The sequence below is a fragment of the Gracilinanus agilis genome, chromosome 3 (genome assembly GCF_016433145.1).
Source record: "Gracilinanus agilis isolate LMUSP501 chromosome 3, AgileGrace, whole genome shotgun sequence".
NCBI classification, from domain to species: domain Eukaryota; kingdom Metazoa; phylum Chordata; class Mammalia; order Didelphimorphia; family Didelphidae; genus Gracilinanus; species Gracilinanus agilis.
In genome coordinates, this window is record NC_058132.1 from 404,064,353 (window position 1) to 404,088,363 (window position 24,011).

The 24,011-nt window shown below is 36.2% G+C and overlaps 1 protein-coding gene across 1 annotated transcript in view; it reads right to left on the minus strand.

The window, feature by feature from the left end:
* The window catches only part of LOC123242437 (amine oxidase [flavin-containing] B), a 114,604-nt gene that overhangs the window by 39,473 nt on the left and 51,120 nt on the right, over positions 1-24,011 (minus strand). The window contains exons 4-5 of the mRNA XM_044670187.1: positions 4,761-4,865; positions 1,433-1,524 (exon numbers count right to left, since the gene is read on the minus strand). Of these exons, the coding sequence (XP_044526122.1) occupies positions 1,433-1,524; positions 4,761-4,865 (197 nt within the window). The remainder of the gene's footprint in view (positions 1-1,432; positions 1,525-4,760; positions 4,866-24,011) is intronic.

The following is a 24,011-nucleotide window of genomic DNA, read 5'->3' on the forward strand; positions in this document are numbered from 1 at the left end:
TAAAAAAAATCAACTATTAGTAGGACATAAATGTGAGCACAGAATGAATCAATTCAACAAAGTGAGGCAAGTAGGTAGAACAGGGAATGGAGTGCCAGATTTGGAGCTGGGAAGACTTGGGTTCAGATTTGTCCTTTGTCACTTCCTAGCTGTGTGACCCTTGGCAAGCCACTTAACCCCCATTGCCTAGCACTCACTGCTCTTCTGTCTTGTTACTGACAGAAAGTAAGGGTTTTAAAAAAAGTGAGGCCTTCCCTGCTTGCCCCTTCCTCCCTAAAACCTTGTATATAATTTCCATATACTTATATGTGTAAATGTTGTCTGACCTGATAGAATGGAAGCTTTCTGGGGCAAGAACTGTTTCATTTTTATTTTCATATCCCTAGAATTAGCACATTGCCCGGTACAATGTAAAAGGCTTATTAGTTTCCTGATACAGATTGGAAGGATTCACAGTGTATGGTATTTTGAGAATAGTTCATTTATTTTATCACCAATGCTGGTGGGTTAAAATTAAAGAAAAAAAGGCAAAGCAAAATGAAAAATGATTTCTGTCTACACGTGTAATTTTTATTAGACTTTCATGGAAAAAGCAACCAGATTCTGGCTTGTTCCAAATACTTTTCCTTATGGTAACTTTAGAAAAGTAGGATTTGGGGCAATCAGGTGGCTCAGTGAATAGAGAGCCAGGCTTGGAGTCAGGAGGACTTAGATTACAATCTGGCCTCAGACATCTCCTAGTTATGTGATGCTGGGCAAGTTATTTAATGCAGTTTACTTAGCTCTTGCCCTTCTGACTTGGAATTGTTACTAAGACAGAAAGTAAAGGTTTTGAATGAAAAAGGAAAGAAACATGGAATTCCATTCTTTGGAAGGTTTTAGTAGTTTAAAAGTGCACTAAGACTTGTGGGACATCTTGATCATCTTAATAAAATCATAAAATCTTCTGTAGGTCGGGCACTGTGTCTTTCAGTATTTCCCTTAGTGAAGAGTGAATCAGCACTTTATTAGGAGCAAGATCACACACAGTGAATCCTTCCAATCCATCATCAAGATTTACATTGTACATAAGCATCAACATTGTATCAGGCAATGTGCTGGGTTCTAGGGATATGAAAATAAAAATGAAACAGTTCTTGCCCCAGAAAGCTTCCATTCTATCAGGGGAGACAACATGTATCCAAGTGTATAGCAATTCTATGCAAGCTTTGGGGGAAAGAGGCTGGAAGGGAAGGGCTCGCTTTTTTCCAAACCCTTCCCTTATGTCTTAGTAACAAATCTAAGGCAGAAGAACAGCAAGGGCTAAGCAATGGGAGTTAAGTGACTTGCCCAAGGTCACACAACACATATTAGGAGCACATTGAATTAAACAGCTAAAAAGAAATGAAAGATTATACATTATTAGGAGTTTTGTGAGCAGGTAACTTCTTACTCAGTCCAGCAGATCTTGTCCAATAGCTCCTTCATTGTCATGAAGTCCCACTCTTCTGCGAGAGGCGCTTTCCAAGGAGCATCACTTGGAATCTACACAGAGAAGGAAAAAAATGTTTTCCTCTTTGGGGACATTAGCTAAGCAGCATTTTAAAGCTTAACTTCTAGACCATAGGAAAAGTTATGTATCTGCTCTCTGCAACTCCATAAAAAGGGGTAGAACATTTAGTACAACTGGAGAGCTAGGAGATGGTTAAGTGAATGAGCTACAATGCCCTTTAATATTAAGAGAGAGATAGACAGAGACTGAGATAGAAAGACAGAGACAGAGACAGAGACAGATAGAGATAAACACAAAAAAAGGCATAGAGAGACAGTCAGAGACAGAGAGACAGAGATAGGTAGGGAGTCAGACAGACAGAGAGATAGAGAGACAGACAGAGACAGACAGAAAGAGACTAGAGAGATAGACACAGAGACAGGAATAGAGAGAAGACAGAGACAGAGATACAGAGACAGACAGAGATAGAGAGGCAGAGACAGATAGAGATAAAGACAAAGACAGTAAGGCTTAGATAGAGACAGTCAGAGAGACAGAGACAGAGATAAAGAGTTTATGCATACATATAAGCACATACATTACACTGAATATGCTTGCATGTGCATCCATATTTGCATGTATCTGCATTAGCCAGCCTGCCCCTAGTTTTTGTATGGCTGGCACACTAAGAGTTTAAAACTTTTTAAAACCATTCTTAGGAAGTGAGCATAGTAGACCAACTCCAACCTTATGGGCCATATTTTGCCAGCTTCTGCACTATGCCAGACTGTCTTTTCTATGAAACATTAGAACTGCTTAAATTGCTATCTTCACTGTGGCCGTTTTATTTGTTCAGTTTTCACATTATTAGTGCGACTTATTGAACTCTATAAACTGAACTCCTGAATTCATGAAGAATTCATGAACTCTTCTTCCTTCTAATAAATGTTGCCTTTAAATAGACTGTCCCCAGACATGGATCATTATGTCTAATTCTAATTTTAAAAAGAGTATCCACTGTGTCCAATTAGAATAATAAAGAAGTAATGGGTCAAAAGAAAACATAGACAAAGCTTCCTTGGATTTGCCCAGAAAAGGGTTAAATCTGCCTCTGAACATACCAACTCAAATTCAAGGGTTCCAAAATATTTAAAAAATGAGGTTATTCTCCTGAATTTGCTCCAATCTAGAATTCCAGTTTTATTTCACCTTATCCTCTTTATTAATTTTATATTCTAGACAAATGAGATTATTATCTATTTCCTGAATGCAGGCTTCCATCTTAGACTTCCCAATATAGATCAATCTTATACTGGGAGAATGTTCTTTCTGAATGGATCAGTTTGGTTGTGAAAAATCCTTGGATCACAGAACACTAACATGCTCTCTCTTTCCTCCAATTTTCTTAAAACACTTTTTTGGGGATCTCTTTTTTTGTCCCTTTCTCATTTTATCTTGCCTCATATATATTGATATTCATGTCATATTTTCCTAGTGGAATAAAAGTTCCTTGAGGCCAAGAACTGTGTCCTTTCTCTTCTTTGTATCCCCAGCACTTAGTAAAGCATTTTGTGCATCATGGGCAACTCATAAATATTTCTTGAATTGAGAAGTAGAATGTAACTCTTTATACAGATGTAGAGTTGTAACCAATAGAATGGGGAGAATGAAGATTTGAAGAAGTATTAGCTGGATCTGGCTTGATCTACTGCCAGCAGAGGAAAGGAGAATTTTATGTAATTTTTAAAATAAATGTATTGTATTGAACAGATATAATATATCAAAATGTCTATTTTTCCCTTTTTCATTGGTTTCCCTAAAGAATGGGAGGGAAATAAAATAAAATAAGTAATATTGTTGAACTACAATCTTTTTAGACACCAGGAAAAATGTGTTTTCTCTTTAAACTAAACATTAGAAAAGCTTGACCATTGTCCTTTACACTCCAAGAAGATCAAAATGACACCACATGATGGGGTCAATGTACAGTGTGTCTGACTGTGGCTGGTCAGACCAACTGTTATGATGATAATGACAGATAATCTGGAGAAGCAGATAAATGTGTCAGGGCCAGTAAACCTTCAAATCACAGACACTGATTGACAGGCTTCAGTGAGAAAGGAGGGGGTTAGACACTCCTGGATCTCAAACCCCTCCCCCCTAAGCAGTTGATGCTTCAGTTGGAAAATGGAGACTGACTAAAATTCTTCTGGTAAGTTTCTGTTATGGCTGAACCCCAATGATGTTCTCTTTCTTTAATTTATATTCCTCACAGGTCTGATAGAGGAATAAGTAGAAGCTAGCTATCTAACTGTTGAGGACTGAGATAAATGATCTTCTTAAAACTGGCAGCTGACAGGATTCAAACTAGATGACCAAACTTGAGTTGTGAGTATTCCCCCAAATAATTTCCAGGCACATAATTTGAAGGTAAAGCTTATATTAAGAAGTAAAAAGGAAAACTAGAGGAATTAATGAAAGGTATTTGGATAAAGAAAAGTGACCCTGATCTATTAGGTTGAAGCTGCCCTCCCCCCCCCCCCACAGGAGGGGGTGAAGGCACCTAACTGAACTGGCTCTCTTATTAGATAATTTATATATCTAATTCACTAAATCACTAAATAATTATTATATTGATATAGATAAGGATAATTCTAACAAACAGGCTAACCCCTGAGTAGAAACCACACTGGCTTATGCCACAATGGCCACTCAGGTGAACCCCCCAAGTCAGGAGCAGTAAGCAGAGTGTCTGCTCACCTCAACCTCCACAAAGCAACTGCCAACTCTTCTCTACTGCCCCCTCACCCAAAGTTTTCCAGGGGGGGGTCCCCTGGAATTCTGGGTGAGGCTGTCCCTGTATCTTTGCAGGGATTCCATGCATCCATTTCTACATAACAGTAATTTCCAAATTCCAAAGGCTCTATCACAGATTGGGCACAAATAGTACATATGATGGATGCCACTAAATTTGTGCAGCTCAAGTTTCTTTCAAGTTATGTTGCAATTCTGCCTAGTTCATATAGCATACCACTTTCTCTGATGCAGAAACACCATGCTGGACAATTCTGTGCCAGTGTCTCCCATGTCTCACAATTTAAATCAAAGTTTTTCAGAGAGACCTTGAGAGTGTCACTGTATAGCTTGTTCTGACCTCCATGTGAGCACTTGCCTCATGTGAATTCTCTGTAAAAACTGTCTTTTAGGTAAATTTGTGTTTGGCATTTGTACAACAAGGCCAGCTCATGCACCTTATCAAAGAAGACTGCACAGACTCAAACATTCATACCTGTTTCCCCATTTCGTCCATTGTTCTCCATAGGTTATTATGATCCAACATTGCAATAGGGTTCCAGGCAGGAGGGAACGGACCTCTGAAAGCATAACTTTTTCCCTGTAACATATAAAGTTTTTTTTAAAATCACTTTGACATAATGTTCTACAATCTTTGATTCCTTTGTACATACTTATATTAATTTCATTATAATTAATACTTTCAAAGGAGAAATGCTAGTCTTCCAAGTTTTTTTTTGTCTTAAATCTCAGTACTTAATATAGTCCACCAACAGAACTTCAAGAAAGAAATGATTAATTAAAACAGGGGTTCTTAATGCATAGTCTATTAATTTGTTTTTTTAAATATTTTGATAACTGCATTTCAATATTAATTGATTTCCTTGGTTATCCTATGGATTTTATTTTATGCATTTGAAGACATTATTCTTTAACAAGAAGGGATCTTACATTAGTAGAATTATACAAGTGGAGTAACTAGAAATGGCTCAAGATAAGGGAAGTCTAAAGTAATAATGTCACAAGATCATAATTTAGAGAGGAGGAAGATGGCTTAGTCCAGAGGAAATAAGTGGTTTATTCTAGGTCACACAAATAATAAATGGCAGAGATGTGGATCCCTGGTCCTTTGGCTGAAAATCTTTCCATTGCCCTACTGCCTTCTTTATTTTCCTTGGGTGTCCTAAAGAATGGGAAGAAAATAAAATAACATAAAAAGCAATATTATTGAGTCAAAAGACTATCCCAGGTCAGTCAAAAATAGCTCATATGAAGATTTGGGATGAAGATATCTCTAAGTTACCACGTAAATAGTAGCTCACATTTATAATAGCACTTCATAAATGTCTTCCCTTTGAATAAATCTCTGAGAAAAGAGGTGCAAACATTATGATTCCGTTTTACAAACGAGTAAGCAGAGACTTATTGAAGTTAATGATTTTCTTGCAGCTTCACATCTTACTGGGACAAATATTAGAACTAGGACTCAAATTTAAACATTCCAACTCTTAGTGCTCTTCCCACTATACTATACTATCTCACTTAAAGTTCTGTGAAATATAGGCAGTAGAACTCTATCACATTGGGGATGAGGGAGGACAATAAAACATATGAGTTTTGTTTCACAGTGAGGATAATATATCAGTAAGCTGGCTTAGTAATTGTACAGTAGTGTTTGACTTTCTGTGATTCCCTTTGAGGTTTTCTTGGCAAATGGTTTGTCATTTCCTTTATCAGTTCATTTTACAGGTGAGGCCATAAGCCAGTCTGAGGCCAGATTTGAACTCAGGAAGATGAGTCATATTTTCCTAGTAGAATATAAGTTCCTTGAGGCCAAGAACGGAGTCAAACGTTATTTGACTCACTGGCAACTAATTTCATGGTTTAGTGAAAGATTTTCTATTGAAGTTCTTGACTCTGTCTCTTTAGTAGCCATATCTATAGTGGAAAAATGGCAAAGACTATAGAGATCAAACAGTCAAGAGCCAAAATCACAAAGTGCAAACCAAAGAACTTTCCCAAGGAAGTCAGACTTACAGGCTCGTGAGAACAGTCTATAGAGAAGAACAGTGATAAAGGGGAAAATTACTGAGTTATAAATATGGGTGCCCTCTTGTCTGAAACATGTTATACTCTCTGGTGTTACTACTGGCAGTGGTCAACAAGTTAATAAGAATTAATGAGCAGTTGTTCTGAGGATTAAAAAATGAAATAACAGATAACCCATCTTCTGTAGGGTCACCTAGTTAGCAGCTAAGAGAGAATACTTTTACACACAGAAACACAAAAATTTACCACTATGTTTTGGGACCTCTCAAGTATGGAAGCTGAATCATAAATTCTATGCATAACTATGACAACTTTTAAAATTATAGTTTTCCTCTAGAAATTAAATCAGGGTTTCCCATAGCCAGTAAATCTTAAAGTAACCCTAAATTTTCAAGTAATCCCAAATCACTAGAAAATATTATCCTTATATTTATTTTGTTAGAAAAAAAAGTGATGAAATTTAAAAAAAGATTTCCTATTGTTTCTCTGATGCTAAATTAACATAGTACCTTGCATATAATAAGTGCTTAATAAATGTTTGTTGAACTGAATTTGTTGCAGATTTTATGTTTCATAAGGAGAAATCCTGTCTTATGCTTTTTATTTTATTATTTTCCTCTTACTTCCTTTCCCTAGTGTTTTGTATGCTACTACCCAATAAACAGAAACAAATTTATTGTAGAAATCTTCCGGCTAGCTGAAGGGCAGGAGATTTGTATGAGAAAATATCATGTATTAGGGGGCAATTCCTCATCTGCCCAGGACAGCTAGGTGATGCAGTGGATAAAGCTCTGAGCTTGGAATCAGGAAGACTCATCTCAATGAGTTCAAATATGGCTTCAGACACTTATTTAACTATGTAACCTTAGGCAAATTATTTAACTCTGTTTGCCTCAGTTCCTCACCCACAACAAGAATCTGAGAAGGAAATGGCAAATCACTCAAATCCCAAATAAGGTCACAAAGAGTCAGATATCAATTAAAAGATTGGAAACAACAATCCTACTCTGCCACTACTAACTAGTTGTGGGATATCTAGTCAAGTTATCGCTCTTGATCTTAAGTAAATTGGAGCATGAATGGACAATGGTCTAAGAAAATAGTAAGGAATGGGGTGTTAGAGGTCACAATAAAGGTAAAGAGTAGATTAGTTTGGGGGCAAACACAGAGAGAGATGTAATGGCAAGAGATTGTAGTCAAAGGAAGGCCAGAATTCTTAATACTAGTAGAACACTAACAGGTAACAGTGAGAGCTTGGCTATGATCATCCTTGTGCATGATTAAGGCAGAGTGGAGGAGCAGGTGATGGCATTAGAGAAGACTAATGAAGCAAAAGTTTATAGTGCTTGGCTTTTGAAGTCCCTTAGATTAAAAGAAGGAGTTGATGAGGAGAAAAAGACAGTGATCCAGGTATGGAACTTCTTGAGAAAGAAGAAAGAAAAATTTTGTTGGGAAGCAGGGATCATAGAAAGTAAAACAGATAATTTTAATTAAATGAAATTAAAAAGCTTTTGCGTAAACAAAACAAATGCAGCCAAAATTAGGAGGAAAACAGGAAACTAGGGGGAAAATTTTACAAAAAATTTCTCTGATAAAGGCCTCCTTTCTCCAATATATACAGAGTTGAGCCAAATTTATAAAAATAAGCACCATTCCCTGGTGGTACCCTATTACTTCTAAAATCAAATATAAAATCTTGTTTGATTTTTATATTCTTCATTACCTGGCCCCTTTTACCTTTCTAGTCTTCTTGCATCTTACTCCCCTCCATGTACTCTGTGATTTAGGGTCACTGGCCTTCAGTGGATCCATCCATCAGGACTTTTCAAGGGTTTTTGAGTGTGGCCACAGTGTATGTACTCAATCTATGACTATTTAATCTATGCCCCTTTGATACTCATAACAAGGGCAATATGGCTTTTGAGAGAATTAAATGTCACTTTAGAAAACTAGAAAGACACTGCATTGGAGGAAATTGAACTTGTCTCTAGCCACAAGTAGTATTTTAGGAAGACGTGAGGGAAGAGTCATTGAATTGATTTGTTTTTTCTCCCTGGGAATGATGCAGGAATTTTAGAAACTACTCATGAATTGGCTATTATGGATAAAACTTTGACCAATATCACTTAGATATCTTATCTCCAACTAGAGAATAAATGTTAAAAAATTCAGACATATAATTAGCCTCAGTTCAGCTTTTACTTGCTCCATAGGAATATAAGGTATGATATGAATATATGTCGCATTGGAGAAGAGGTGGAAAGACAATAAAGTAATACTCTTGAATGTTGGAGGATAGAGTAAAATCCAGTGACATAAGAGAAATGCCACTTCATCAAAAAAACATGCTGCAAAGTAACTACCATTTCCAGAAAAGTTTAGGCCATGGAGAGACATCTTTTAGGGATGTAAAAGAAAGTGGGCTGGAAGATGAGATCTGTCCTTTTGTAGGGCTAGAGAACTGAAGACTACTTGGTTGGCATTTTTGACCATAGTAAAACCCCATTATAGGTTTTTACAAATAATCAGCAGCTAAACACTTCACAGCAGAGGAAGCCTCATGAGGAAAATGTATTTAAAAGTCCAAATCAAAACCTTTTCAATCAACAGTTTCTTTGCTTTTAGCCAGAGAAATTGGTATACAATAATTCTTTACAATGAAGGAAATCATCATTATACAAGACATTTCTCCTTCCTTTTTGTTTTTCTGGTTCTGTTCAATCAGGCCTATCTCTGTATGACCCACTCTTGAGCTTGGTCTCTTGGCTAGAATACCTGGATCTGGTATGATCTTTGGACTGTTGTCTTTTGCTTTTTTGAAATCCAGACTTGATCTCAGAACACACTAAACCCCACCTCCCACATAGTTTATCTATTCTCTCCCTTGTCAATCACCCACTAAGGTTGGCATTTGCCAGTACCCCTTTATTCCCTTTAATAGAGAAGGAAACTACAAGAATAGGAATAAGAAAAAAGAAAAGAAATACTACTCAGTGAGGTCCTTTGTGTGAATAAAAGGTTGAAGTGAATGTAAAATGATCCATGATTAAAAAAGAAATAAAATGTCATATCTCTTTAGTATTTATAATAAATTTTCTCTGGGTTAGAGTAATAAAGAGCTTTGCTGCTGAGTAAAATTCATAAAAGTAATTAAGATTTTCATATGGACAAGAAAAGGAGCTCATACAAGAAAACATTATTATCAGGATTCTATAATCTTCATGCTTCAGTGAGCCAATTTATCACCAAAAGGGATAGGGAGGTAAAATGAGCTACTAGATATTTTTACATGTAGTAGCTTTATCATTAGCACTACCCCCAAACTGATGTGGCATTGAGACAGTATAAAAATCATGTGAGAAGCTGGGGGAGGGCATGATTTCAATTTTGTCGGGTGGGTTTGACTTTGTTCTCCTTCTTGGTATTTTTTTCTTGATGGGTCAACACTTAATTTCTTCTAAGCAACAAATGTGGCTAGGAACCATATTCTTTATCTTTGTATTATTCTTTCTTGGGAACAAAAAGGTTTCTGTGAGAATGGGAACTCAGTAAAGCCAGAAAGTCATGTGGCTCCATATTCTTCTACTCTTACCTCTAGTCCAAAAAACAAACAAACAAACAAACAAACAAACAAACAAACAAAAACAAGGCAAAGCTAAAGAAGCCTCCAGATGAGCCTGGGAAACTCCTGAGAGGAGACTAGTATAGACACTAACCAAAGTACAGCTAGACTAGCAGCTAATGAGAACCCTAAGCTGTGGCGAGGCCAAAGGGAGGCATGCCAACATCAGTGTTAACCTCACCCTATTTCCTCAGAGAACTTGCTAAGGCAAATCTCATTGAATTCCACCCTCCTCCCCACCTCCAAAAACAAAACAAACAAAAAAACCCCCATCATACTCTGCTTGGAAGCAGAGATGAGAGATTTCCCATTTTGATAATTTTTGAGCATATTCCAGGAAGATCCTATATTTATATTGAACATAGGGGCAATTTGCAAGTATCTCAGGAGAAAAGGGTCCTTACTGTTGATCATTCAGAGAGGAAACTGAGTTTTTGGCTTGGGGTAAGGCCTGGGGGGTCAAAACCTACCTCTGACAAACACTGGCTATACCAGCCTAGTTAAAACTCTTTGTTTTTCAAATAAATAAATAATTTTTTTTAAAAAAATTTTTTTTAAAAAGACTTCAATTTTCAGTGCCCCAAGGAAGTCACTAAGACTATAGTTTGTAGAGCAATAGCCATTCTGCATGGGCACAGGGGAGATGGTTCCTGACCAGGAAGTCTCCTATATCCATGGTATTAGAGGTCTAGATTAAAAGAAAAACAATAGTACCTTGTGAGGCACCTGGTGTGTGCCTACCACTCCTCTAGATGTAATGAGATCTAATGGAGTGAGTATAAAGCAAGGTCTCTACCCACAAGTAGTTTGATATCTAATTTGGGAGGCAATATTGTTATTCAAAATATTATTATTATTTGAAGTCAGCTGGGTCTAGTGGCTAGAAACTTAACTTTGAGCCCAGGGAGTCTTCAAGTCCTGCTACAAGCTGCATGAATCTGGGCAATTCTCTCAACCTCAGCAACCTGGACAATTTTCTAAGACTGTTTAAACTGCTGAGAAAGCACTGACCTGCACTGATAGAGGGCGTTTCCTGGCTGGCAAGTTCCCTCTGTGAATGATATCACAAGACTGATCTCTTTACAAATGACAAAATGGACTCAGATTAAATGACTTTGCTGATAATCACATGGCTAGCTAGTAAACCTATGTATGAGGAAAACAAAAGTTCAGCCCTCTTTCTACTATATCATAAAGTCTCTCAATCATAATGCTGACAAGGGGCTGAAAGCTTAGTTTCATCGCCCAAAATTCTCTTTCCTAGCTAACCTTTTGTTCCACATGCAGAATAACACTTAAGTAGGAGTCTGTTAAGCAAGATGCTTCATTCATATAGCCTATGTGGTTAGAGGGAAGGAAAGAAAAGAGTATTTCTTTTCTTCTTTTTTTTTTTTTTTGCTTTTTTTTTAAACCCTTAACTTCTGTGTATTGGCTCCTTGGTGGAAGAGTGGTACCGGTGGGCAATGGGGGTCAAGTGACTTGCCCAGGGTCATACAGCTGGGAAGTATCTGAGGCCAGCTTTGAACCTAGGACCTCCCATCTCTAGGCTTGACTCTCAATCCACTGAGCTACCCAGCTGCCCCCAAGAGTATTTATTTTCAATATTGAATAATGTATGTTTTATTTTATATATTTTTCCCAGATTACATGTAGATACAATTTTAATCATTGTTTTCTGCCATTTTGTGATCTTTACTCTCTCCCTTCCTCTCGCCCTTCTTCCTTCCCCAAGACAGCAGGTAATAGGATAGAGGCTGTGTTATCATATATATAATACATAATTCTGTGTGTGAAGACATTGTTGTAAAGACTTATGGTCTTAAACATTCCTGGTCTGGGGGACGTCTGGGAAAATACTCTAAAACCTCAAAACTGGGCAGTTAGGTGGCATAGTGGATCACTGGACCTAGAATCAGGAAGATTTAAGTTCAAATCCTACTTCAGACACTTAATAGCTTATGAGCTTACCTTCTGCCTCAATTTTTTCATCTGTGGATAATAATTAATACCTAACTCTTGGGATTGTTGTAAGGATAAAATGACAATAATATGTGTAAAGTGCTTTATAAACTTTAATGTACTCTATAAATGCTGGTAATAATAATAATAATAATTAACTATTTTGCTATTTACTGGAAGAAAAAAACTCTTGTAGTTCCCTCAATAAGGGCACTGTGGTATTGCTAAAGAGGAGACTATGTAGAGCTGAGACGTTTGCATCATGTGTATATATACATACATACGTGTATGTATATATAGTAATCCATTTCAAAGCTTGGAAAATTTTCATATACATGTCAATTGACTTACTTGATAATGCATTGTAATAATGCAAAGGAAACTAGAAGTGCCATTTCAGGTTCCTCTTGAGCTATGAAGTAGCAAATTGAAATTTAATTTAACTACATTTACTGCTGTGCCTTAAAATATAATGACTCAAACATAAAATATGGCTTATAAATACAATAGTCAAACAAAAGTTATCCTTTAAATCCATATATTGGATTTTTCTCAGTTTAGGACTTTGATAAACTCTGTATTTCTTTTTTTTTCATTAAGCATACTGTCAGCTTCTTGCTCATTTCCACAAATACCACAAAGACTGACTCGTAATGCTTTCTACAAATATCACAAAGCCTCCCATGTAACCAATGGGAATTCATTTGCCTGAATACTCCCTTACTGACAAAGGGATCAACCAGAAGGCCAGAGTATCTTGTTATTCGCGAGCCAGTGGATAGCTGAGAATTTGTACCCAGAAAAACAATCTCAAATTGCAAAGAAAAAATCTTTTCATCATAGTAGGTGCTCACCTGTTTTCAGAATTTTAAGAACAACTTCTGAATCATAAGTGCTGCAGCAATCAGAACCTATTGTCTTCAGTCATTACCAAACAGTCTGGCTAATCCGTAACAACTGTAATGTCTCCAAATCTGAATCAGTTATGCTACTAACACAGGTGTCTAGAGATCAGTTGGTCTCCTCTCCTTTCAAAAATATTATCTGAATGCATTTGATGTCCCTGATATATAGGACAAACACTCTTGTGAATCTGCTTTGATGGAGTGAAGTGGATAATTGAATTGGGGAGAGAAGGGAAACAAAGGAAGCAAAGGAAGAACTATGATCACTTTAACATATCCATTCTGATTTTTTCTTCAAACTGAGGTTTCTCACTAAATACTTATAACAGCTCTCTTTGTGGTGGCAAAGAACTGGAAACTGAAGGGATGTCCATCCATTGGGAATGGCTGAATAAGTTGTGGTATATTGTGATAGAATAAGAAATGATGAGCAGGTTACTTTTCTTTTTTAAACCCTTCCATCTCAGAGTCAATGCTGTGTATTGGTTCCAAGGCAGAAGAGTGGTTGGAGCTAGTCAATTGAGTTTAAGTGACTTGCTGAGGATCACATAGCTATAAAGTATCTGAGGTAATAATTGAACCCTAAACCTTTCCTTTCTGGGCCTGGCTTTCAATCCACTGAGCCACGTGGATGCCCCCTGAGCAAGTTACTTAAAAAACAAACAAACATGGAAAGACCTATATGAAATTATGAAGAATGAAGCAAGCAGAACAAAGAGAACATTATATACAGCAACAGAAATATTGTTTGAAGAACAATATCTATGTCCACCTCCAGAAAAATAATTGATAAATATAAACAAGCAAGATGTAGTTTTATATATACATAAATATTTTTGTCAAATGATGCCTTTTTCTAGTATGGGAAAGGGAGAAAGGGAGAGTATTACCACGGGATTTTAAAACAAATAAATAAATTTAAAATAAAGTTTTCACCAAAGGTCAACAATTATTTTTTTTAATCATTATGGAGCCTTTTAAAAAAATTAACTGGCCCTGTGAATTTATCACTTTCTTTGCAACTTGTAGGTATAGAGAGTGGCCTGGGTCACTGAGAAGTTAGATAACTTGTCTTTGGTCAGTGAGCCAGTGTCTGTGAAAGGTGGTAGGACTGGATTCCAGATCTTTGGGTCTGTAAGAGTTGCTTATCTTTAAAATGAGGGATATGGCTTGATCCCAAGGGATGCATAATGATGCAATTAGGAAGTAAAGGAGATGGGTCACCATCTTCCCTGCAATAAAGCCTTTCCCAATCTTCCTGAACACTCATATATTCTTGCTGAGTATTTCCAGTTTATCCTGACTATATCTTAATTATATATAGTTGTTTTCATGTTGTTTCTATCAGACTTATGAGCTCCTATAAGTAGGGACCACTTTTTGCCTTTATTTAACTCCCCAGCACTTAGGACAGTGCCTGACACATAGTAGGAGGTTTTATGTTTATTAATTTGTTTCCAACACAGTTACCTTTAGCCACTCAAACTTCCCTTTGTTCCTTTCTACTTTCTCCCTCCATTATGTAAACTCTTTCCACTGCACAGCCTCTCAACCTCATTCTTTTTGTGCCATGCATCAATACTCATGACAGTTAAAAACTGACTACAATTTGTGCACTGCATTCCATTCCTATTTAGTAGCTGTGAAGGAGCTATTGGGAAATTTAGTGTCTTCCCATCTAGTGTACCCATGTCCAGAACACCCATGGCTACAAAAAGCATTCTTGTTGGCAGGCTCTATGCTTCAAGGAGATGACACAGTAAGAACTTCGATTCTTTAAACTTTCTCATTTTGGGGACAATGAGTTGCATAGAATAAGCAGATTTGGGAATGGTTGGTAATTGTATTACATATCTCATTCTCTCAAATCCAGTCTTCTTTCTTTTTTCCCATTATGTGAAGATCACCACTGTCATTTTAATTTTTTTTCCACATTACATGTCGACATAATTTTAATAATCATTTTCTGAAATTATGTAATTCACATTCTCTCCCTCACCCTTTAAAAAGGAGAAATACAACATAGATAGAGTGCATGAAATAAATTCACCTGACTGGTCAGAATGAAACTAGTGTGTGCCAAGCATCAAGAAAATTCTGCATCATAGCAATATGATAAAAGAGGCTTTGGGGACCCAGAGCAGACAGCTGCTCTCAGAGATGTCCAAACTGGGAAGATTTGGCCGTCATGCTGTTTACCAAACTCATCCTGTAAATTGCTTCAAACCTCTGAGTATTATTAGATGCTCTTTGTAAAGCCAAAGAGAAGCATGGAATACTGACTAGTGCCTGGGATAAAGTGAACAACACAGATGTCCAGGAGTCCACATGACTAGTTACACAATCAACTACCATGATTAAAATTATTTAGAATGGTGCTAGCATAAAGGCAAGAAGGATAAAATACCCAGAGGGAGAGGAAAAAATGGAACAACCAGAGGGCATGGAGGGAGTTTAGTCAGAAACAGCTTTAAGGAACTGGTGAAAAATGAATACATTTTTTAAAATCCTCTTACCGTCTATTTTAGAATCAACATAAAGTATTGATTCCAGGGCAGAAGAGTGTTTAGAGATAGGCAATCAGAGCTAAGTGACTTGCCAAGGGTCACACAGTTAGGAAGTATCTGAATCCAGATTTGAATCCAGGACCTCTGGTCTCCAGGACTGGCTCTCTATCCATCGAGCCACCTATCTGTCCCTTGAATACAATTTGAAGTAATAGAAAGGCATGGTTGGAAAACAGGGTAGGTAAAAGTCCTGATACTGGATGTGAATATTTCATTCATTTATTTTTCTCTACTCATATAATCACCCTAATTCAGTCCCTAATCACTTCTTACCTGAATCATTGTTAATAGTTTCATAATTTATCTTTTCTCAGTTCTTTCCTCTCTCTAAACCATTCTTCACAAGGCTGCCAGTATTATTCTTTAAGCACTGGCCAAAAAATCTCAATAGCCTCCTATTATCTCTTAGAAAAAATTCAAACTCCTCAATTTGACCATTTTAAGGCCACACCAATCTGGCTCCTGCCTACCTTTTCCAGATTTATAACCCATTATCTCACTTTGTGTGCCTGACCTTTGATCCTATTTGTCCTTCATATGGAACATTCTAGCTCTTATCTCTGAGCTTTTATTTCTCATGCTCAAAATAAATTCTCTCCTCAAGCAATCAATGAGAATTCTTAAAGCCATTATTATTTGCTAAGCTTCATGAGAGGTGCTGGGAATAGATTTCTTTCCTCTAGAATCTCTAACTTCTTTCAAAGGTCAATTTCAAGAGCTGCCTCATGGATGTGACCCTTCCTAATTCTTCTAGCACCCAGACAGGATCTCCCCTACATCCAAAACTATTTGTGTTTACAAATAAATATAATATATTTATCATGTATTTACATTTACTTACATGAGTAAATCCCCTCCATCCCAATAGAATGTATGATTTTGAGGTCCTCAGTAACATAATAGTTACTTGAATGCTTATGGATTGATTGTTAAAGAGTCTTAATACCAATAAATTACAATTTCAATGTGATACAATCAGAATAAGGTCACAGATGATAAAATAACAGATTCATCAAAACATTCTAATGATAACGATGGTGATGATGATGATGATGATGATGATGATGATGATGATGATGATAATGATGATAATAATAATAAGAAGAAAAGTAAAGAAAATGAGGCAAAAAGTACTAGAGTTCTTCCCAGAAAGATTTCAAAGATCCTGTCTCTGGCACTAATTAGCTATATAATCACAGACAGATTATTCAATTTCTCTAGGGCTCAGTTTACTCTTTTGTAAGATGATGACAACAATACTTCTAATGTCTATTTCAGAATATTTTTAAAGATCAAATGAATTAATAAGTGTAAAAAAACCTTTGTAAACCTTCAAGTAATATCTCAGGAGTTCCCAAATAAGGAGCATATCTCTTGGAATAAGAGAATTTTGTCAAGAGAATAATGGGAATATGTATTTGACTTTGTTCTAATGAACATTTAACAACTTTACAAATCTAAGTATGTTTTATGGACTAAATAAAATATTCTTCATGGAAGCTTCATGTGTAAATATATGACATGCAAACCTATTATATATACAGTTATAAAAGTGATATTGTGACCGCTGTTTATAAAATATTAGCCCCCAAGTCAAAATAACTATTAGTAGCTTTTATTTACAACAAGGTAGAGATAGTGAAAGTGGGAAATGTAGGAAGGAGACAAAGCCTGGTCTAGCCTACCAGCACTAAGAGCTGCTCTGGTGAAGTCTGGTTCAGCCTCAGGCAGGAACTTCCCCAAGTCCAGATCTCCAAGTAGATTTCCTGGTAGTCTTCAGCCAGAGTTCCACCAACACAGAATGACTCCAAGGAAAAGCATATCTCTTCAGCTCTACTCACCAATGCAGAATCCAAGTGTCTCTCCAAGGAACAAGTCTCTCCAAAAACCAAGGAAGGAAAGTGACCAGACCAGGTTGGTTTCTTCTTTTTTCCATGTCATTTCCAGTCTCTCCTCCTCTTTATAGAAACCAATTGTTGTCTTTCAATTTGCCTAGCACTGCCCAGGGCTGAGCAGTGTCCTTTGAAGGTGAAAGTTTTCTCTAGTAAGTGACTTGTGAATTCTCTTACTTAAGTGTTAAGTAGGGGTATTTTGAGTTCTTGATTGATTGAGTTAAAGGTTGCTGATAGATTACATTAAAATAGAAAAGAGAGTTAATTCTCTCTTTACACCACTCTTCTGTTTTAGAACTGATACTTTAGTCAGATCTGTGAACCTGGTATGTCACAACCCCAATTGTTGACCTTTAATATTCTTTTTCTTTGGAATCGATAGGTAATAGCTATTCTAACACAAAAGGTAAGAGATTTTAAAAATGTATTCAGTATTCACAATTCTTTAAAGCTGCTTCTAACAAAGTATCTAAGTCAGAAGGTAAGAGTTTAAAAAATTTCAAGAGTGCACAATCTAAAAGAGTTTGGGAACCTTTGTACTTTGTCAATGTCAGCTACTAATCCTTTCATTTTTTAATCCAAAACATATTTTATTTAATCAAGAGAGGTTCTAATCCAAGGCTCTAGTGCACTAGAATGATATCTAACCTAGCCTTATAACTGTATAAAACTCTATATTGTGTGCCACTGAATCGCGTATGTTTTCTCATAATTAAAAACAATCAAGTTTGGCACAAACCTTTTTCTTTTTCTTACTCAATGTTTAAATATCACAAACTTGGAGTCTCTAGCCAAACTTCCAAAATATCCTCTTTAATCACTGCTAATTGAAAAATAAGCAGATCTTCAAGTCTCTCTTTCCATTGGCACATTCTTTGATTGATATTTATTCTCTTGGTAGAGCTAAAGAGAAATTCTAGCTGTTCTGCACAAAACTTAAACAGGAAGACAAATCCTATTTTCTACAATTAGTTTTGCAATGTAACAGGAAAGCTGAATTTTTACCTGTTCTTTTGTCCTCCAGCATAATCTCCAAACTACTTTATACCTCCTTCCCCTAAATTTGTTCACTATTACTTTTCTCCCTACATGTATTATGTTTGTGCTTATTTGTTTATTGTGCTTATTTCTCTTGTTAATTTTAAATTCTTTCAAGGGAGTTACCATATTCCATCTGAGGGCAAGGTCTGAGTTGTTTTCCATTCTTACATCCTTAGCATTCAACATAACACTTTGAAAAGAGAAGGCATTTAAGCCATGCTGGTTTAATTGAATCAAACTGAGTTCAATTGAATCTTAAAAATGCTTTCCACATAAAACACTGAATTTTGTGGGCAATCAATAAATATTTTGAAACTTATCCAGAAGGACTATAACAAATTCGGTCATGGTAGATGTGATTTCAAACAATTAGTCAATACAGTGACTTTGTATATGCACTATGAAGTCCAAAAGGAATTCATCTATCATTGTCCAGAATTACCTACATTTAACATATGCCTTTTATCAACTGAATCTAGGTTTTTTTCTGAAATATTGGTCATTGCCAGAAAATGTGTTTATTTCTATAAAACAAGAAACACCATGGTGGGTGGGAGGCTGATAGTGAGGGGAATCATTAAACCCATGTCAGAAAATTCTACACTCTTGAATGTGTCAGACAGATAGGTTTCCTGGTGCCAGATTAGCTCTAAATGGTATGTGTGAAACTCATGTGAATCAGGCAGCTGTTCCTGTGTGAAATAGAAGCATTTGTCTAACCTGTTCCTATGGATTTCAATCAGCATAAGCAAAAACCAAAACAAAACAAATGATGATTACAGGCAAGCCCAGTGTGGACTTTGATCCAGACTCCTACAAATAACCAGATTGGAGTTGGAGTCTGTTTCAAACTTCTTGTTTAGGTTTAATTTTTTTTAATTGGTCCTGAGGCTTTTAAATAGAAGACATTGATGTTTTCCCATTCTGTCTGGCAAATTTAATTACCTTAAATATTTTCTTTCCCAACTTGTCTATTCCAACTCCATTTCCATTTTTCAAATGCAAGAGAAGTCTTGGCCTCTATTAATTCTTTGGCAAAGTCTGGTTTTCTGGAATTAAAATTATTCTCTCTACCCACCTTGCTCTTCCTGTTCCTGACTTTATTGCAACCTCATATAAAATGTTTTCAAATGGATTTCAGGCTTGGGGGCATTATTAAGGGACAATGCTTAATGCTTTCTCCTCACATAGAATTTGGCTGGCAGCCACAACAGCAACAGAAAACAGAACCTGTTTCATAGATGGCCCTGATCCATCTTTTACTAACTTTTACATTTATCAGCTATGTGACCTCGAGCAAGTCACTTAACTTCTCCTAACCTCAGTTGTTTCATCTATAAACTGAAGATGATGACAGCACTGACCTCAAAGGGTTGTTGTGAAGGTAAATTGAGATAACACATGTAAAGCATTTTGCAACTCTTAAAAAAGCTATATGAAGCCTTTATTATTATTATCTATGTACTTCTTCAATAATGATAAAAAATGAGTAACTTGCAAAGTGAATGGCTTCTTTTTGTCTCAGAATTAGCATAAACATGAATATATCCAATTCAAAATGTAAGAAAACAAATGCCCAAAACTATTTTTACACATGAGAAAAAATGAAATATTACTGTAATTGTACAAAAAAAAAGAGAGAGAAAATATATTTTTACCAGCTTCTTCAACCCTCAAACTAACTTGCTTTGTGACTTTGGGTCAATTAGTTTTCCTGGATTTTAATTTCCTTCTCTATAAGTTGAGGTGGTTAGACTGATAATCTTGAAAGTTCTTTTGAGTATTAACATTCTATGGCTCATAAATTATATTTATGAACTGGAATGGGCTGCTTTATGGAAGTAACCAAAACTAGAAGAGCTATATCTTCAGATATTGAAAGACTGGTGATTTTTGAAAGATCTTGCAAAGGAGAGAAGGAGTTATGACTAAAGAAGGAAAACACTGCTCTGATTTTCCAAAAATTATATACTGTGACATCCATGATCAGGGACAATGGGTTAGACAATACTTTTCAAAAAAGAGAGCATGAGATTTTAGTGGGTTTTAAATCAACAAATATTTATTAATCACCTACTTTTGTTTTCCTAAACAAGGAAGAATTATGGAAAAGTCAAATGGGTTGTCCTAAGTGGAAGTGAGTTCTCCCTTCAGAATAGAATTTCAAGTGAGATCTGTATAATCACTTCTTGGGATACTGTAAAGGTGATTCTTGGTTAGGAATAGGTGCAGTGATGTGCAAACTATTCGCCATGGGCCAGATCCAGGCTGGAGTTTGCCCATCACAGCCTTAAGCAATTCCCTAACCACTAAGCCCCCACATCCAGATGTAGTGATTAGAGAATTGCTTAAGGCATTGATGGGCAAACTACAGCTTGGATCTAGCCTGCAGGGTATAGTTTGCCCCTCAATGGAGACTAGATGGCCCCTGACATCCCATCCAATCCTTTGATTACAATTATGTTAAAGTTCAGCAATAATTATCAGTCACTAGAGATCTGGTATAAACCAATTCTACTGACTATCCTGTTGATTTTGGAGCTAAACTATTCTCCATCCCTTGACAAATTGCAAATAGTTTTCCTTTGTATGTAAGGGAATTTATGATTACCTACATTGTTTTGGTTTCAAACAATAGATTAATACAAAGCTTCTTAAACACAGGAATTTCATTTGTCAGTGACCTAATTTCTATCAATTATCAGAATCCACCTATTAAAGGCAGATGAAGGAAACAAGACACATTTCCTAAAACTTGTATCCTTTTCTTTAAATTGATGCATCCCAAGAAGGAAAAGGAGAGCAATTTTACCTAGGCATTCAAAAACCATTCAAATGGCTGCACAGTAAACTCGGCTAACAGAAATCTTCCATGTTTTCTACACCAGATTCAGTCTCAATAGACCATATAGCTCAGCAGTAACAGATAAATCATTGGCATCAGAGAAGTGAGGAAAACACCTTCTGGATTATAAAGCTCCAGGCAAAAATCACTGTTTAACCACATTGAAAATTAAATCTTAATTAAGCTGTGCTGTTTTATTCATGAATAAAGTCCTAAAACACTATGTGTTAATAACAAGAATTGGATATATAGCAGTACTAAAAATGAATGATACCCTGGAGGACCGTAAATATTTCCAAAAGAGATCATAGGCATCTGAGGGGGGTTTGTTCGTAAAGTGATAGTTTATTTAAAACATTTTTAGGGACAAGAATAAATATTCCTCATCTCTCAGGAGGTGATATGAATAGCAGATTCCAGCATAATACAGTATGTCACCAGATGGTACAAAGTTACGTGTGTGGAATTTAATCTTGTGGGCTGAATCCTTTTAGTGGGATAAATGTCCAATCATAAACTGTCCTATAATTTCCCTTACTTGGGAGTCTTCTGTTCTATCTATAAGGCAGCCAGGTGGTGCAGAGAATAGAGCAAGAAGTCAGGAAGTCCTCATTTCAAGTCTGCCTTCAGATACTTGACAAGTCATTTAACCTTTGCCTGACTCAGTTTCCTCAATTTTAAATAGGGGCTAATAATAGCACCTATGTTGCAGAGTTGTTGTAAGATCAAATCAGATATTTTTTAAGTGCACAGCTTACAGGAGATGCTTGATAAATCCTTCCTATTTTTTCTCTTAAGGTTCTTCTTTCCTACCCCAAAAATCCTCCCTGGTATACCAATTTTTCATTAGATTTCTTATTAAAACATGCAAAATATCCTCAGGTTTAAAACTAGAATAAATTAATAGTTTGAATCCTTACTACATAAAGGATTTCTCAAATATTTCTTGGTTAAAAATAGTATATTACTTACGTTCAATGCAAAATACTCCTTAACTCGGGTTAAGATGGCGGCAGAATAACAAGCAGCATTTAACCTCTCCTAACCGAAACATATAGGACTCCTTAAGGGGACATAAAAACAAATCCAGAGGAATGGAGAGACCCCACAACAGGGCGCAGCCTGGAAGGTACGTGGAATCGGGGCATTTCCATGCTATAAAGGGGTGAAACAGCTCTCACTACATCACGGGCTAAGCAACACCCCCAAACCCCCCCACACACACCACCTAAAACGCCAAAGCCAGCTCAAAAGAAATAGAGCAATTTGGGGGCACCCACTGAGTCACAGGCCGCTCCAGGGCCTGTTCCTGAGAGCAGCAAGACTTAGGACCCCAAAAGGCTAAAGAACGCACATGAACTTTGAGCAAGGACATGGAGCTCAGGCGCGGGCGGAGGCGGACACATTTTCTAGAAAAATTAGATTTAATTGATATGTGGAGAAAAATAAATAGGGACAGAAAGGAATACACCTTCTTTTCAGCTGCACATGGTACATTCACAAAGATTGACCATGTAATAGGGCATAGAAACATTGCAAACAAATGCAAAAGAGCAGAAATAATAAATGTAACCTTCTCAGATCATAATGCAATAAAAATAATAATTAGTAAGGGCACCTGGACAGGCAAATCAAAAACTAATTGGAAATTAAATAATACGATTCTCCAAAACCAATTAGTCAAAGAAGAAATCATAGAAACAATCAACAATTTCATTGAAGAGAATGACAATGATGAGACATCCTACCAAACTCTGTGGGATGTAGCAAAGGCAGTACTCAGGGGGAAGTTTATATCCTTGAGTGCATATATTAACAAATTAAGGAGGGCAGAGATTAATAAATTGGGCATGCAACTAAAAAAATTAGAAAGCAGGCAAATTAAAAATCCCCAGATGAAAACTAAATTAGAAATACTAAAAATCAAGGGAGAAATGAATAAAATCAAATGTAAAAGAACTATTGAATTAATAAATAAGACTAGAAGCTGGTATTTTGAAAAAAACAGATAAAATAGACAAAGTATTGGTCAATCTAATAAAAAAAAGGAAAGAAGAAAACCAAATTGACAGTATCAAAGATGAAAAGGGAGATCTAACCTCTAATGAAGGGGAAATTAAGGCCATCATTAAAAACTATTTTGCCTAATTATATGGCAATAAATATAACAATTTAGGAGATATGGATAAATATTTACAAAAATATAAATTGTCTAGATTAACAGAAGAAGAAATAGAATACCTAAATAGTCCCATATTAGAAAAAGAAATTGAACAAGCCATCAAAGAACTCCCCAAGAAAAAATCGCCAGGGCCTGATGGATCCACAAGTGAATTCTATCAGACATTCAAAGAGCAACTAATCCCAATAATATACAAATTATTTGATATGATAAGCAAAGAAGGAGTCCTACCAAATTCCTTTTATGACACAAATATGGTACTGATTCCAAAGCCAGGGAGATCAAGAACAGAGAAAGAAAACTACAGACCAATCTCCCTAATGAACATAGATGCAAAAATCTTAAACAGAATACTAGCAAAGAGACTCCAGCAAGTAATTAAGAAGATCATCCACCATGATCAGGTGGGATTTATACCAGGAATGCAAGGTTGGTTCAACATTAGGAAAACCATCCACATAATTGACCATATCAACAGTCTAACAAACAAAAATCACATGATTATCTCAATAGATGCTGAAAAAGCCTTTGACAAAATACAGCATCCATTCCTATTGAAAATACTGAAAAGTATAGGAATAGAAGGACCTTTCCTAAAAATAATAAACAGTATATACCTAAAACCATCAACAAACATCATATGCAATGGGGATAAATTAGAAGCCTTCCCAATAAGATCAGGAGT